Below are 17914 nucleotides of genomic sequence, written 5' to 3' on the forward strand. Positions count from 1 at the left end.
GGCCAGAAGAGACCAGACCTGGAGCTTCAGCCCGACTGAACCAGCCAAGAACTCAAAGAGAATACCAGAGATCGCTTTAATAATTTATTTGCATATGATTATTGTAAAAATACTCAAACAGAAATGCTTATTTTTGTTGTGTTTTTTAATTTTTTGTACAATCTATTACACTTTTCATTGCACAGGAAAAGTCTGTTTCGCTAACAGACACACATTTCTTCTCTCAGTTTTGACACTTATTGTAGTTTTCGATATAATGTCCATAAAGTGTAACTGTCCTATACAATCAACAGGCATAGAAACAGGTCATGAGGCCACGGTCAGGTCGGATAGTCGAATATGCTGAGCAGATTTGTTCTAATAGACTTATATACAGGCAGTATTTTGAGTATTTTAAAAACTGCGCTGGACAGCAATCGTGCCAAAGGAATACATCATGTCAGGAGAAATAAAGTGTTGCATGATTTATTGTAATACACTGATGTTTTGTAGGTCAGGTCATTAAGGTCGCTAAGATTCATATAGTGACCTTTTTAATACCCCCTAATCTGCCACACATTTGCCAATTTTAAATATATACAACATGGCACTTGCATGAGTCCCTATTAATCCCAAAGTCTTTTCTTTTTTGTTTTTTATTCTGACCAAGCAGAAAATTCTTTGTCTGTTTGAATATTGGTGAGAAAAAGCATCTTATAATTAAAAAAATCCAGTACTTCCAGTAAAAAACACAAAACACCTCTTTGCAAACATTGATAATAACTTAGCATACAAAACAATGTGTATATATGAGTGAAATAAGATTAAAAAATTGGAGATTGAAAGCAATCGCTGAAGTATTAATATATTTGCTTATTTTTCATGAAGACTTGTCCACTTTGGCATGCACACGATGTGTCCTGCACAGTGTCAGTAGCATCTCTCAGACAGAGACAGTGTGAAGACTTGGATGCTTTGTACATTTATTACATGTATCTCCCGGCACAGGTGGAAGACAGCATTTCAGAGGAAGCGGGTCGAAGAAAAAGAAATCATTGAAGAAAAAAACATTGGTTGGGTAAAAAATTGATTGGATTAAAAGTCTAAAGTCCTTTATACTGAGTAAACAAATGCTTTGTCTTGGCACTGTTGTAAATACTGAATCGTACTGTGTGCAAGTTCGTCCGTGGTCAGTCGAGAAGGAAGACCGACGCCCAACCAGCAGAAACTCATGCAGACATGCAAACACAACCTGAGAGGGGCGAAAGGAAGTTTGGCTTTTATGTTGATCGTCACAAATCCACAAGTGTCAAGTAATGAACACACACATTTCAATGGATAGTTCCTTTTATCAGAGAAAGACTCCTCCATCAGTCTTGTCTCTTTGTAGCTCAAGTCTCCTTTTCGTTTTCTTCTAATATTTTACATCAGGCTTCTCGTGTTCGAGTTTCTAGGTAGTTTCTCTTCTCGGGGGAATCCTCTAGTGTTGTTTGTTTTGCGGCTCACACTCTGATGGGCAGAGTTTGGCTCATCTGTTGCCGAACTATTTCCTGGCTGCTGTCCGGACTCTTCCTGTTGTGTCCTGGCAGCGTCCCTCCAAGTCGCAACAGGTCTCTGTCAACACAAGACACACAAATAAGCCTAGAAATACTACTAAAATACATTACTAATATCCACATTTTATTGGGAAAATGTCATAAATACACTGAATGCACACCCCTCAACTAAATGTGAAGGGTCCCCCAAAGATGCTTGGTCATATCTGCCCATCAGGGTTTATTAAAGCTGAACTGTGGGTTCTCATCCATCTTGGAGAATAGTCTTGGTGCCCTTTGTTCAGAGACAGTGTCCTTGTTTTTAAGGCCCTTATGGCTGAAGATACTCTACAGATAGTGTGCATCTCATATCCTCCCTCTCCCCTGTTATCTGCCCAAACATCAGCGAGCAGCCAATAGCAGGTGCGGAGCAGGCGCTGCCTTCTCGCCTCAGAATCTCCAGCAAACACGAACGCTCCCTAAATCATGCTCTGACAAGGAGATGGTCCTCCCTCTCAGCTCTGTGCATCTGCAGCTGATGCATACAGATGAGACCATAAATTAATCATTGGCATGTCATGTGGCCACATCGACATGCAGCAGAACATGCACACCAGCATCCTAACACACACACATTTGTGCATGTGTGTGCACAGAGCCCGCCCTCCATGCATTATAAAGCTCATTAGCAAACCTAATTAAACACATTCCTCTCTTTTAGCTGCTCCTCAGTCTCCCTTATTACTCTCACTCCATCACCTCCTGCTTTTCCACATCAGCAGCACTGACTGCTGTCTGTCCTATCACCTACATCCACCACTCAGCCCAGTGCTCGAATTAAACTGAGGTCAGCCATCACATTTCCACACAATTAGCTCCAGTGAGCCCACAGCCTGGCACTGGCACTGCCCCTGGGGCTCAGAAAGAACTGTTAGCCTCGACAGTACACGCCCATGAGCATGAGTGCTTCTTTTTGTGTCCAAATAAAGATCTACAAACCACCAGTATACAACAGCAAAGTGTTAACACACAAACTAATACTAGCACCAAACACCAGGGATAAAATGGAACTGCTGTATTCAGTGGCATTCAATGAAATGGACTATCCCACGCTTTGTAATGTAATAATAATGCCTGACCTTTATTTCTTCTGCATGCAGTGTGTTACCAAGCTATTTGTAAAAAAAATAAATAAATAAATAAAAATAAATATATAAATAAATAAAGAGAATGATAACAACTATGCCTTTTACTAGGCATTTTATTGAATGAGAATGTGACGTTTCATTTTGTCCTTGTAGGTACATTGTTGCATAAGAACCATGTGGATACAACTGCCAAGGAAAATGACTGTTTTTCTATCATGGTGCAAAAAGAGTGATAGAAGGGGTTTAGTGGGCAGAGCTAGCAGTTCATGTTCCCCACTCATAGTTCAACTGTAGAACAGGGCCTTTAAAATCATTGATGTAATCCCTCATCCATCCAGGAATAGTCCATGGTAGAAAAGACCATTAGAACAGAATAAACAAGTAAACAAGTCCAAGGCTGGTTTCAGATGTTACTCCTCCCCCAGGCCTGTACTAATGTAGCTCCCCTCTCCTTAGGGCAGTATGAATTTCAGCTCTTCAGTCCAGTGCTTTTATATTGACAATGACATTCGGATGATAGCAGAAATGTCTCAGTTTGAAAAAAAAAAAAAGCACTAACTTCACAACACAATGTAAGTAGGCTGCATCTTTTTAAAACAGAAATAGAGAGGTGTACATCACAGGTGAGAAAAGTTCCCTATGAATGAGACTGCTCTACATTTCCAGAGCAGACTGAGTGAATGAGAGGGCTTGTCTGCTGGCCAAAGCTCTCAGCTCAATGAGCGATGCCTCTGCATCCACACAGAACAAACCAAACTCAAACAGCCGGCTCTTTTTAGGCACCATAATTTTTTTACCATGACATGTTATTCCAAGTGCCCAGAGGCTGAGCCCCACTCATCTCCATCCCTCATGCTCCAGACATCACCACGACACAGAGCAATTTCACACCAGGTCGTTTCTGTCTGCACTATTGCTACAACTGAAACAATAAAGGCATTTGGACTTACATGTACATCCACAATACTTTCATCCCAAACAAAATGAGATATTTTGGATTGTTTCTCGTGCTAATAAAAACACCACCGTAGTTATTTAGCTCAGGTTATAATTCTATATAGTTGTCCAATGTCATGCGATTAAAATGCTTCTCACGTTCATTACAAATACATTCATTATAAGTACAGTGTAAAATGTAGCTTTCACGCTTAAAACTATTATTTAATATGGGTTGTGCTAAAAAGTGAATATTTTACATACTCACCCTGAGTAGTTGCTGGTCACTACCTTGAGGCTGGCTGCGTTGCGGAGCAGCTTGTCTAATGTGTTGACGATGCGTGAGAACTTAGGCCTTAGGTTCCTCTCCTTCATCCAACACTCCAACATGAGCTGGTGCAGCACCATGGGGCAGTCCATGGGCGGGGGGAGCCGGTAGTCCTGCTCCACAGCCGTCATCACCTGAAAAATGTACTCATGTCAGCATAACTGTTGTACATTTGATCAGAAACAAAAAAAAAACCTGATGATTTTTGTTGTAAATTCATGGATAATTTGACAGTAAACACCACTTTGTTGTGTATTGTTGTGCTGCCTTTATTCAGCTGCTTAACTCTGCTGTCAAGTACTCTAAAAATCTTTTGTGCATATTTATAGGAATATGCAAACATTTTTTTTTCCTAAGTGTTTCAAAGCTGTCAATCTGAAAGTGAGCGTTGTAAAAGACAATAGGAGCTGCGGACAAAAGCATGTGCCATTGATTTAGTGAAGCATGGCAGCGGTACTGTGGGTTTAGCTCCCCACAACAACGGTACTCTACAGCTTCTCTCTGCACTCTTCCTCCTGCTGCTTGTCCTTTGATTTCTGTGGTACTTGTTTTCAGTGCGCACCTCTGTTTATATCTGGTATTTGTTGACTCTGTTGCTTATTGAGCGATGCCTGAGCCACAAAGGCTATTGGGAACAACACAGGGCCTCCACTCTGAAGCTTTCATTACTGCATGTGGGTTTTGTTATGAAAGTTATACATACGTTTCTGGCATTTTTCATTTTGTGCCTGCTTTTCACTTTATTGCTATGAGCGTTACAACTGTCTTTTGAAAGCAACAATAAAAGCCAGATATTCCACAGAGAATCGTAGTGCTTCAGAGCTGTTCTGGGAGAGGGGCTTTTCCTCTTTTCCATGTCCTGGCTGAATGCTGTAGGTACAATGTCTGTGCACCGTAGATAGCCTACAGGTAACAGCAACCATAAAACAGCCGCAGAATGTGTGAGGAAAGCAGAGGGGCTTAGCAGTATGGATTTGTGGAGGGCACTCTAAAACTATAACACAGGATCACAGCTGCAATGGCATCTGCTGTGCGAAGATAAACACTACAACCAGCTGACCAACTTCAATGTCTCAACTGTCTAAAAACTCCCTAAAGGCTCTAAAACTGGAGACAAAAAAACATTAAATCTTCTGAAAGGATGGCTCTGTCCGGGGAACTTACATCTTGGTTGCTCATGTCCCAATATGGCCTCTCCCCGTAGGACACCACCTCCCACATGACAATGCCGTAGCTCCACACATCACTGGCAGAGGTAAATTTTCTGAACGCAATGGCCTCTGGAGCTGTCCACCGAATGGGTATCTTTCCTCCCTGCAGAAATATACAAACAGACATAGAAAGGTTTGAGCAAGAAAATAACACACAAGATGCAGATTTCACAGGCGGATGTCTCGTGTGCAAATATTGGCACACATGAGCAGTCACACATATGTAGAACGAGTGAAGGGGAGCGTGTTAACAAGCTCAATTAAACACAGAGCTTACAAACCGCCAGGGGAAGTGAAAGTATTAATAACACTAACAGCTCAGATTCACTGTGGCATTATCGTGCTGATTAAGTCGCTTTACTGATCTATGACTCAACTCTAAACATAATGAACTTCATAAGCTAATACATACAATGGCAGTTTGTGATGGAAAAAAAGCCTGGAGGGCTTGGATCCAGGGCACAGCAGGCCACATTCAAAACATCTTTATTCATTAATATCAGAGTTAAAGCCAGTGCTGAAACAAAGCAGACAAAGCCTTCATCACACTGTCATATAATGCCATGACAAATCGGTCCTGTATCACAGCTGTTACACCAAACAGCAGAAATAGATGTTGGGTTTTTTACAGGCAAGAGAACTATAGAGCTGACCTGAGAGGGTGCGATCACGCCCCTCCCCCATTCTCAGTCATTCTCCAGCGCGAGCACTCAAGCTGTACAAAGCTTTATTGTAAGTCTATTTATTACACAATGTTATTTATTTTTCACTTCAAACTTAGCTATAACTGAGCTATAACTTATATGTTTAGCTGCTTAACACACTGTTTAAATGGAATAGATAATCACTTGGCTAACACCCAAATGAAAAAACATTTTATGTGTAGAGAATAGAAGCATGTGATGTCCTCACCAGGGAGCTTGTGTAGGTGGGGTCTGCAGATGTGTCGTCCAGGAAACGGGACAGGCCAAAGTCGGACACCTTACACACCAGGTTACTGTTGACCAGGATGTTGCGTGCTGCCAGGTCTCTGTGCACGTAGTTCATGTCTGACAGGTACTTCATTCCCGCTGCGATGCCACGCAGCATGCCCACCAGCTGGGTCATGGTGAAGCGCCCGTCATTCAACTGTACCAACAAACAGTTAGAGCTGTTAATGTGTGTGCAGGCTGTAGACACAGGCGGTGCTGAAAACTAGACGGATGTGAGTATTATCCAGTCTGAGGCAGATAAAAGGGAGACAGGCCATCAGTCAGAGAGCCACATAAACATGACATCTGTCATAATACTTCATGACCGCTGCACACTCGCTCTGGCAGCTGACCTTTTCACGGATGCTTTCCAATTAGCTGATTAATTAGACACTTCACAGTGGCACTAAAACCATTACGACTCTATCCCAGCCCAGACACAAACACTGATCCATGGCAGCTACAGCAGGTCGTTTCTTATTCTGAGCGACAAACTCGCTGCAGATTGGCACTGCCACATGGTTGTTAACACAAATTCTTCCAGGCAAAAAGCTTTGTTTGCATTTTTGCGTAGTGAACATTAAAGCAAACTTGGCCCGTCAAATGAATTAGAGTGGCGTGTAGCTCAGAGCTTATTTCCCCATCTGAACCTCCTGGATCTGCAGTATTTGGCCTTTTATGTCAACATTCGGGAAGCATGAAACAAATGTGAGATTAGGCCGTTCAGGATTTAATTTACAATTCTCCACAACAGACAGGCGTGCTTTTGTTAGCGCCACAGACAGACTAGCAAATCAGCACTGACTTATGAGCCTTTATGAAATATGAGGAGTGGGAATGAAGCAAATCAATTGTTTGTCAATACACAATTAACAAGTAAAATGTGAAACTGTCTCTGCACCTACTTTACCCATGACCTGAATATTTAGCAGCCAAATTGAAACCCAATCAAACTCTGACTCCACAATTAGAAAAATGTGGTCTGACAAACCTATAAACATTGTGTAGCTTTGTTCTTGCTCACACTTGGACAGCGACTGTGGGCCAAACGAGGAGGGATGGATGGGTGTATAAACAGACATGATTCAGAGCAGCTCTTCAAAGACACAGCGCCGCGTGCGGAGCAGGGAGGTGCTCAGTGCGCCCTTCCCATGATGCCGTGTGGTTTGTGACCCTGTCTCTGGGGCTCTGCTGCTGAAGGAGCTTTCATGTGTCCGACACACACGGACAGGCTGTACAACAGTTAGATGTCCTCCCCTTATTACACAGAGCTGCACTGGTCACACGCACGGACACTGTATATCCTCAGAGCATAGTTAGACGAACGAAGAAGTGGAGTGGGAGAGAGAAGGTGGACCCTTAATATTCTTTTCAACCAGATACAGCCTTGAAATCTGTGAGCAAACTGGCCAACCCGTTGATATAATATGTTAGCATGAGTTGGCTAAATAAGTTGCTATGATTGAAAAAAGAATCAATGTCAAAAGTTCTTCAAAGAAAAATCTTCTGAGTATTTGTTTGTTTGGAATGTTAATTGCTTTTTATATTGACGGTGTTGCAGTCTGCATAGAGACACAATGTAATGTTCTTTAGGATAGAAAATGGTTGATGAATTTAATTAAATGAAGGCATACTAAAGCTGAGACTTCAATATCCATCTGCAGCATCAGCATTGATTGAATTGTAGTGGTATGAAGCAGGTCAATAACAAACTTTCTGACGCCTGCTGAAAACAGCGTGGTTTCATCAGGAGAATGAACTGCTTTTTAAAAGCTGCAGCACATCATCGATTCAGCGCGAGCATTAAGTAACCGTAACCACTCTAATAGCTCCAGTAAGTAGACTTCTTCACAGCGCAGTCAGCCAGGAAAACCTATTTTATTGAATGTAAATGACATAAAATGGCCCCGTGCAGTTGGTAACGTGCGGTGTGACACCCCATTTCTCATGAGTCATTTGCTGAGCTCTGTGTGAAGGTGTAGGCTTGGACTTACTCTATGATCACTGATGTAGGACTCATCCATAAGTTTGGGATGTGCCACCTTTTGGAGTTTGTACATTTGTAAAACTGTCAGCTTCAGTCAGTCACGTCGAGCAGAGACAGTATGCCTGTCTCCAGGCGTTATATTGCACATTTAATCTCTATCACTCAGTGAGTGAGCGCCTCAGGCACTCTGCTCAGAGTGAAACATGCCGATAACCCAGAGGTGTCACGAGTCACTGTCTTTGAGCCTGGCCCTTTGATACGCACACACTGGTAATCGTCTGTGGCAGATGTTTGTGCAGCGCACCTTTTCCAAAACTTACCCGAAGGAAGGAATCCAGAGCTCCGTTTTCCATGAATTCTGTGATAATCAGGACGGGACAGCTCCGGGTCAGTACGCCCTCTAGACGGATGACGTTGGGATGGTCAAACTGGCCCATGATGGATGCCTCCGCTAGGAAGTCCCTCCTCTGGCGCTCAGTGTAGCCAGCTTTTAGAGTCTTTATAGCCACCACCATCTCCCTACGCCCTGCCTGCTTGAGCCGACCTCTGCACACCTCTCCAAACTCACCTGTAATGGGACAAAAAGGAGTGGGTGGGTGGGGGAGGGGGTGAGGGTGACCGGGATATGGATTTGAGTGAGCAAGGTGTCAGGAAAAGTGTTGGGAATACACTGATGGAATACTGAAGAGTGGGAACAGACTTGTGTAAAAGTCTTGGGTTTTACTGTGGACTGTCGAGGAGGTGAACTAATGAAAGACATCAAGTCAGAGGTTAAAAATGTTAGGGAGGGAAGGAGTGAGCGCAACTGTTCGAGCGTGTAATCTGGGAGCAGTGCGGGGGGAGAGGGGCCGAGAGAGGAGCTTAGGTGTTTTGCATTTGGGGCCTTTGTAGGACGGCAGAGGTACAAAAAGAAGAGAAAAGAGGGGTAGGATAATCAAACGAGCAGGAGCAGACCATCAATTAAGGTGGAGTTAGGACAAAACATGCTGCTTGAAAATAATGACGACAGACAGGCAGGAGAAGCTAGCAAGATTTCCCTTCTATCTCTGGCAACAGCAGCTCACATGCATGGTCTGAATGCTAACTCAAAGAGGCTACACTAGTATGCTGTAGACGTTATATAGCACTTAAGTTGAAATAACTTGAATCGACCAAAGGACCAAAAAGATAATGTTCTTTACCTGCGCCAATAACTTCCTCAATTTTCACACAAGAGATGTCTATTTCTTTGGCAAACTCGTGCACAGCATCATTGGGGTCTTCGTAAGTGAAGGGGTCGATGTACACTTTGACACCTGGAGAAACTGAGGGAAAAAACAAGGTTAGTGTAGCAATGGCATAAGTAGGGAGGGAATATTCCTAGATAAAACAGACTGAGGTTACTAGATTCCCCTTCCAATAAAGTGTAATGTGATTGTGTTCAAAGCGAGATAGTTAGCATCTGCTTATCAACTTAGCTCCTAGATCTCTTCTATAAGATAAATAAATGATCTACAATGTGTTTGCTAATGAAATCGAAATTAGATAAATATGCTAAATGTGAAACCTATGTCCTCTGAAACACGCTGCCCAAATTTTGATTATAATTACAGTGATTTTGAAGACTTGCTCTGCTTTATTCAAATTAGTCTGAAGAAAAGTATTTATGCATCTGAATATTCTTCAGAAAGCCTGTTACACTGAAATCCAAGATTGCAAATGTTGTATTTTAACCGTGTTATCCTATCAGCTGATCAGTCTGGAATTCCTCTGAGCAAACACAGACCTGTTTCCTGCCTCCATCAGATGATCCTATAATTGATTTAATCAGTCAGCTAACTGTACCGGCATGACTAAAATACCACAGTGACCATCCCCAAGTGAAACACACACTCACTGTACTGCTGCAGTTTCTCCGTGTACTCCAGCTCAGAGCCACTCCGCTGCTTCCTGTAAACAACACGTGTACTTTCAGATACATTCAGATCATCCTTTACATGCTACTGTATATGTGAGCCTGGCCAACCAAGACTACACACTTTTACTAAATTATGCAAAAACATGTAGTCTCACACAGAGATGGTGCTATCAAAAGTAGCAAAAGTAGGCAGCTGCCTAGGGCCCCCAAACCTGGCTGAGGCCTCAGAGCGATTAGATTTTCTCTCAATATGCCATTAAATGAGAGTAATTCACTTTTAAACAATAATTATAAGAAAAATAATAATGATCATATGTAATGGACGTAAACAAAAATGTAATTGTACCAGCAAAAAAATAAATACTTTCTGTTTTGCGACAAGTAGGCGACAGAACTAATAAGACTAATAAGTTTCCAATCCACTGTAATTCAAATAAATAGAAATGTGCAAGTCTCAAGAACAATTGGGGATAACAGACAATAAATATATAAAAAAAAACTAAACAAAAAATGGTGGCGTATAGTGAGGGCCCCAAACTCAAGTTCACTTAGGGCCCCCAAATTGCTAACTCCTCCACTGGTCTCACAGACTTCAGAGGAGTGTGACGGACAGGCAGCTTAGCCAATCTTAGAAATGCATGACCCCTCCGTATGAAAACAAATATGTCAATTTAAAGGTAAAAAAAAAATAAAGAAGAAGTGCTGAATAGACATGCTCTGTGTATATAAGGTAAGGGACAACATGAGTCTGGCTGCCAGGCTTCAACTATGCCAGATGATAAATCACTTAAAAAACCACTATAATTGTAAAAACAGAATCTAACTTGACAACCAAACTGCGAAAGGAAAGCCTGACTTCTTCTTTTGTATTAACGATTAACTATAACCTCTTTGAAAGCATGTTAAAGATTTTATAAAGCTCTTTGTTCAGCATATAATTAGCAAACTGAAACATGCAGTTCGGGGCAGTCAATCATAAATAATGAAATACCAAAAGCACTTACTTAAGGCAGACTATGGCGATAACCACCAACGCCACAATGACCACCAGACCCGCGGAGGCAGAACCAACGATGAGTGGCAGCTGGTCCTGGACAGACTTCTGCGGATCACCTACACACGCACACACACAGTAAATAACAGCACTGAAGAGGGATTACAGGAGGTCTAGGGTGCGTCGCTAATGGTTACTAATTAAGGGAGCAGTAAAAAACTATTAAGTCAAATGCTCATTAGCAGAGTCAGTGGAGAGACAGGGCTTACTATCAAGGCTGGTGCTGAAGTCCATTGGGTTGCTGTAGCGACCATACCCAGCAACTGTACGCGCCCTCACTTGGATCACGTAGGGGGTGGCCGCGCGAAGACCCTCCACTTTGGCTGAGCTGTGCTGGGATGTTACGGTGTGAGACATGGCCTGTCCCTGGGAATCAAGACACAGCAATCGGCCTCATTGCAGTGAGCTTAATTTGGCAAATAATTACAAGTCACAAGCGATAAAACACGCACTAAATTGACCAATTACCTAATCTGAAAGTGAGGGAGCTGACATTTTGAAGAACCTTTTTTGCTGTTGCCATTTGCATGTGTTAACACGGATACTAACCTGACTTGTTACCCTTTCTTATTAAAAGTAATTCTCATTTCCTTTTTTCTTTTTCTCCTGTGGTTGTTACGGGAGAAGTTTATCTGCTTCATAGTATGCAGTAATGTGCTTGATAAATTAGCCTGTAGTTTACATCAGATGCCCTTTAGGTTATAATAATCAAGAAATGGTGGGTGATATGGCAAAAAGGTAATATCACAATTTTCTTATAGACAGACAATTTATCAAGGTTCATGTAATTAAATGGAGAAATACTGAAATACAATTGCTGGGTTTCAGTAGACATTACAACATTCTAGAGACCTATGATATTTAATACAAATGGGGGCAGGTAAAATTAATATGGTTAAAAAGCTGATTTTTGTTGTAACATAGTGAGTTCTTTGGTCTAGTCAATAATGAAAAACATTTCTTAATTTGCCTTTTAGATATTTCATGGCAAACTACAATGTAATCAGTTGGGAAGTCTGTCTCTTGTTTTTTATCATCATATCGGCCAGGCCTATAATCAATGGTATGGTAATGTTGTTTGGATATTAGTCTATAATGCCTGTGCTTATTTGCATGTCACCCCGTATAATGGAAGGACATATTTCACATTATGCATAGTGTAATAATTATAATCTTCATAAACATTCTCTAGAGCATCACTGGCTTACACAGAGACATTTTTTCTACAGTTTACTGCTACACTTGGAAAACACTTCTCATTTCTTACTATGAGCTCAGTGCAAATGAAATGGCCTCAAGCACATTTTAAATTCAACGCAGCATCAAATTCCTAAGTGAATTAATATTGATGCAATGCTTATTTTTCTAAAACAACACTGGATATTACTGACAGTGAACCAGCGCAGACAGCTAATTGGGTTTAGCAGAGATCTAACATTTGCAAACAACTATTGACTTTTTTATCAAGATTTTGATCAAACTGGGACACTATTCTAATTATGTTGTTTGAACTTCCCTGGCAATGTCTAAATAAAGAATAAGATACAGTTAAGAGCAGGACAAAAGAGCAACTATCTGTGAAAGTCCTGTGTTGGACTACAGTGTATAATTGGCAGTGTTTCAACAGTGCAGAACAAAACAGAGACAACTAAAACTAGTAACCATTGTATGTACTGTCCCAAGCTTGGAAAAAGGGGCTTGGAAAAGTCCTAATGGAAAGAGGAAGCCTGGAATGTTCCACAGTATGGTATTAACCTTATCAATTTCCATGGAGACAAGCATGTGACACCACAAGGCCAAGTTACAGGAATAAAAACACATCTAACTGAACAATATATAAGCTTAATACCATACAGGTACATTCCAGGCAAGAATATAACGTCTCCATGGAGACAAGCAGGCCCATGAGCAGACCTCTCACCAAAAGTTACACAGTGCACCTTTAAATATTCACAAATGTCCTTTATCACTTCAACTGTGCAGAAAAAGGGACTGATTCAGCACAAAAAGCAGTCTAGTCATTTGCATACTTGCATTATACATTTAAATGTTGCTCTTTTAAAAGGGTGGTTTCTTCATGATTAAGTCCAAAGTCAGTGCTTACCCTCTCGTGGTATTTAATCTCGTAATCGAGGATGACCCCGTTGGGCTTCTCCGGGGGCAACCATGACAGGCTCAGGGTGTCTGCTGTGGAGCGCATCAGGTGAACAGTGGGCACCGCGGAGGGAGCTGTGGGGGCACACAGGGAGAAACGGTTAAATAATAATCATAAATCACACAAAATAATAAATATTCTCGACACAATAACATCATAAAAATATATTTTTTTACCATCAAAAATAAGAATAAGTTTTAGTCCAATTCAATTTAAATTTCAATTAAAACGTCATTAAGTCATTAAAGGTGTATTGTGTAACTTTTCTGTCACCTGCTTGTTTTTGGAAAAGTAATTTCTCTGCCTGCAATGTTCCACAGTATGACATTAAATAGATCTACCTTCAATTACAGTGGTTTTATAGCTCAAAAATACCTAGGAAAACAGGCATTCTGACAGTGAGCGGAGTTGCCTCTTAATAGATCTGGCCTGTAACTTGGACTGTTTTGGGCTCCATTAAGGTTACCAAATACCATACCGTGAAACATCCCAGACAAAGTAATAATATTTCAGTGGAGAAAAGCATTTGATGGACCCTCCCCTGAAAAGTTACACAATGCACCTTGAACTCGGCAATCTATTAGACATGTAAATGAAACAAAATTAAGCATTTCACAGTAGAAAATCATGAAGAATTATAAAACTTTGATGTTGCTTCTCAAAATAATCCTAACACTGAACTGTGATATTGTGACATCCCTGCTCGTCACCAGATCAACCCGCCCCTTTGAAGTCGCAGTGAGATAATGATTATTCAAACTCCCTCCACCGTAACGCAGCATGTGTCACCTTCACTGTTCTACTCTTTATTGATTTGTGAATGCGACGCTCGTGCCTGCTATTGTCATGGCTTTGTAAACGGCGGATTAAGAGCAGGTTAAATGAGGGCACGCCATGGAGAGGGGACTCGGGTTTGTTGATGATGATGACGCTGCAAATATGAAGTGGACTTGTCTGAAAAGGTGACATTGTCAGAGATGTAACGTAAAACTCAACTCGACTGTGCACTAAATGCTGACTCGAGGGGTAGAAAAGTATAATTTACATTTTGTGTCTAAATGGGAGCGGGCAGGTGAGTGTGTCTGCTTCACTGAAAATACTGTGAGATAACAAGAGTTCATTAAAGCCAGACTGACATTGACTGAATGCCGTATATCCACTAACCAGTGTGTCTCATGCCCATGTTAAGTGTTATTGATTGGACAGCTCTATGAATTAGCTCGCTTTGTGGACACACATAATGCTATTGGCAGGGGGGCTGGATAGTGACTACATACAAGTACTCATGTTACTGTAAATTAGTAGATCTTTTGGGTACATTTAGTCTAGATTTTTTTAAATATTCTTGCACTTTTAATCAAGTATATTCTAGCCTTAGTAACTGTAATTAGCAGCATTTGAAATCATGCGAGTTACTGAGTCCCAATGCATGGCTGTCTAATCTGTCTCTACTGCTCTCTGTACCTACAAACACACATTACGACTCCTCGCCTTCACTAATTGCCTTGAGCTCAGATAATATGCTGATTGCAGTTTAATAATAGAACTTAAATCAGCTTTGAACTGTTTAATTAATCAAATTTTGTATAAAAGACCAGTCTAAAATGTAAAAAAAAATTGTTAAAGGTACTCAATACTTTGAGTTGTATTTTTTATGCATACTCTATACTTTCAGCTAAGAACAAATTTGGCAACACTACTTGTAATTGAGTACATTTTTAGCCATGTAACGACCTTGACTTGAGTTCAGATTTTCAGCTCTCTGTTTCCACAACTGGCTATTGGTAAATGTGTCACTAACCAGCCTGGTTGGTGGTGATGTTAACTGTAGAGTAGCGGGGAGACGTAGGGTTTTTCCCGGAGACCCCGTTGACTGCTTGGACCTCAAAGCTGTATCTGGTGTGAGCCTGGAGATTACGGACCACCACCTTCCTCTGCCTCAGGCCCAGACGGCGAGGGGCAATGTCCACGTTGTCGTCACAGCGGGTGCACGGGCTCCGGTCACGAAGGCACTTCTTACACACGACGTTATAAACCAAGTCACTTCGCCCACCTGTGTCATCAGGCTCCTCCCACTCCAGTGACAGGGATGTCTCATTCACACTGGAGATGACGTTACGAGGGGCCGAGGGGATCGCTGCCGAACAAGCAAAGAAGAGTATTACATTTACATTGATTATGTAAAAGACCCAACAATATTTTGAATGTAAAACACAATCAAAGTTCATTTTCATGCAGGCATTTGCTAGATTATATCAATAGCTTGAGCCATGTTCATGTTAAACTGTATCCTCTGAGGTATTCTGTGCCAATAAATTTTGCTCATTTAAACACCCACCTACTGTTGTTGTGGAGGTGGCAAGAAATAAGCTACATTGTGCATTCACAGTAAACCCAGTTTGGTTTTATTAACATTAAAATGAATTTAGTCTTGTATTTATTGTGGTTTTAATTGATATACATATTCAAAACAGGCATTTAGTTTTATATCTATTGCAGCTATTTCATACATACTGGGGCGGGTCAACTTATCCAGCCAAAAAACTGATATATGAAAATTCTTACTGGTTGTACTCTACAATTTTGGACAGTTGATTGTGGACTTGTTCAAAATATGTATACTAGTATCTACATAAAACTCAAACTCAAAAACTATTTTTACCGAAAAAAAATCACACAAAATCTCACCTGTCCTGAACAGTTGGCTATACGGTGACTTTAATATACCATTGTAGTGTGGTATGGAAATTGAGAGCCTTTATCTTTTGTACTGAAATTGAATAAAGACCTTTAGTACTGAGACAACACTAAATTATGGCATGAACATTGATGATTAGGAAAAGTAATCTTTCTAATTGGAATATAAGGCCTATAAGGAGCAGCTTACACGGGGCTCTATACAGACTCAGAGATACTCATCCCCTTTTGCTATAAAACATATTTTCCTGTGCAGTGGGAGACTAGTAGCAAAAAAAGTTTCATTTTTACTTCATTGCATTTTCCAATTGTTCAAGACATATTATAGGAGAAATAGTGACCATAAAACAGCCGGTGCAGCTAAACAAATGATCTCCTCCCAGTGAGACACAAAGTCAACACAGTAGCACACCAGCACTGATGGCCATAGTAGACATAAATAACATAGGTGATCCAAATGGTGCTGCATCCAGGTGCATGCTGGGACATCATTCACAGCCAGGGTGTCTTCGGAGCGCTACTATGTTTCATTTCAATGGGCTATTTTGACATGTTTTAGCTTTTATTAAAGATACAGAAGCTATACAAATTAAACCAGCATCTAGGATTGCTATAATATTGTGATAAATTACTACAGCTCTGAGTCGTGAGCTGAATCTTGGTTGTTTTTTCCAAAGACTTATTACAAACGAATGCTCACCATGTACAAAATGACAAATGCAACAGAGCAAAGGACACCAAAACATCCCAACAGGGAACACAGTGCAATGAATAAATAAACAGTTACAGAAACAGGGTAAATACAAGTTGTCATGCATAGGCAGAGCACAGCTGTTCTGAGAATACAATACATTGTCCACACTCATGTCCAATGCAATAATCATGAGGACTGTAATGGGAGATAGGCATTCAGAGAATCTCCTTCATCAGAGTCTAGTGCAGCGGTCTGAAGTGTTCACAGCAACTAACTCAGAAAACTCAGAAGTCTAAAACTCAAGTCTAAAAAAGTATCTCCCCCATAATGTGCAGTGATTTATTGGTTTAGAAATATCTAATATAATTTTTCTGACCAGATTAGATTTGCAATTTATGTTTTCAAATCAGGATTCAGTTCACAGTGCACATTTTAAACCACTCCAGGAGATTTCACATTTGAGAGAAGACTGAAATACAAATTGGTAATACACAAATTATATGCATTTCAGAACATGTTTAAAGAGGTCCAAACTATGGAGCATGTTTTATACATTCAAAGACAGGATCTTTTGTTGTTTACTTTTACCCAAATAATTGCAACCTTCCCAAATTGTGATTTTTCTTTGAATAGGATATACATCAGTGACCACATACTAAAATGAATCTACATTTAATTACTAACGAGAATAGGCCAGACAGTATAAAACATACTGCGTAAGACTCCAGTGAGAGGACGTTGGTCTGGCTGTCATCAGTGGTACTTTCCCCTCTGTTTGAGAACCCCTGGCCTATGTGTGTCAAAGAGATCACTCTGTGGCTCAGACTCAGAGCAAATCCAGTGCCAGCCCGGAGCTGCACATTACAGGCCCTGTCCTTCCTAATTAAGCCAATACAGTTCAGAGTGGGGGCCTCTTTAATTGGACACCCGCCGCACACTCACGCTGGGCCCAGGCTGCCGGACATCGACTGGCTGCAGAGCTCCTCAGCACAAAGGCCCGGCCATGTGCCAGTGGGCTGCGACAGAGTGGAGGGGGGAGGGGCGAGGGAGGGGGTGAGGAGGGGGGCTGTCAGGGAGCAAAGTCCGAGGTGTCCCAGGCTGACTGTCCACTGTGTTCCTGTGAGTCTGGACCGGACAGTGGGCAGTGGGTGTGTGGTTATGTGACAAAAGCTCCCCCGGGGGTGAGTTTACACACTCGATGCCGCACATGTCACCCTCCATCACACGGTGCAGACAGGATCTCAAATAGGAATCTAAAACAGTCCCCGCTCAGAGATATAATGCGAACATGCAAAAGCTTTGGGGACGAAAACACAACACAG

General features: G+C 41.4%; 1 protein-coding gene across 2 annotated transcripts in view; it reads right to left on the reverse strand.

Annotated features, from left to right (window-relative positions):
- Positions 1–1024: 1024 nt before the first annotated feature.
- The window catches only part of ephb3a (eph receptor B3a), a 38268-nt gene continuing 21378 nt past the window's right edge, over positions 1025–17914 (reverse strand). The window contains exons 5-16 of one of the 2 annotated variants that reach the window (XM_055151594.1): positions 15003–15338; positions 13151–13275; positions 11885–11890; positions 11256–11412; positions 10997–11105; positions 9972–10024; positions 9277–9399; positions 8416–8663; positions 6050–6265; positions 5091–5240; positions 3867–4060; positions 1025–1593 (exon numbers count right to left, since the gene is read on the reverse strand). In XM_055151594.1, the coding sequence (XP_055007569.1) occupies positions 1482–1593; positions 3867–4060; positions 5091–5240; positions 6050–6265; positions 8416–8663; positions 9277–9399; positions 9972–10024; positions 10997–11105; positions 11256–11412; positions 11885–11890; positions 13151–13275; positions 15003–15338 (1829 nt within the window). In that variant the 3' untranslated portion in view covers positions 1025–1481. The remainder of the gene's footprint in view (positions 1594–3866; positions 4061–5090; positions 5241–6049; positions 6266–8415; positions 8664–9276; positions 9400–9971; positions 10025–10996; positions 11106–11255; positions 11413–11884; positions 11891–13150; positions 13276–15002; positions 15339–17914) is intronic. The other variant, XM_020939377.2, reaches the window with a different exon arrangement.

This window comes from Boleophthalmus pectinirostris, unplaced genomic scaffold (assembly GCF_026225935.1).
Source record: "Boleophthalmus pectinirostris isolate CB_2022bp ecotype Guang Dong unplaced genomic scaffold, ASM2622593v1 HiC_scaffold_16, whole genome shotgun sequence".
NCBI lineage: Eukaryota > Metazoa > Chordata > Actinopteri > Gobiiformes > Gobiidae > Boleophthalmus > Boleophthalmus pectinirostris.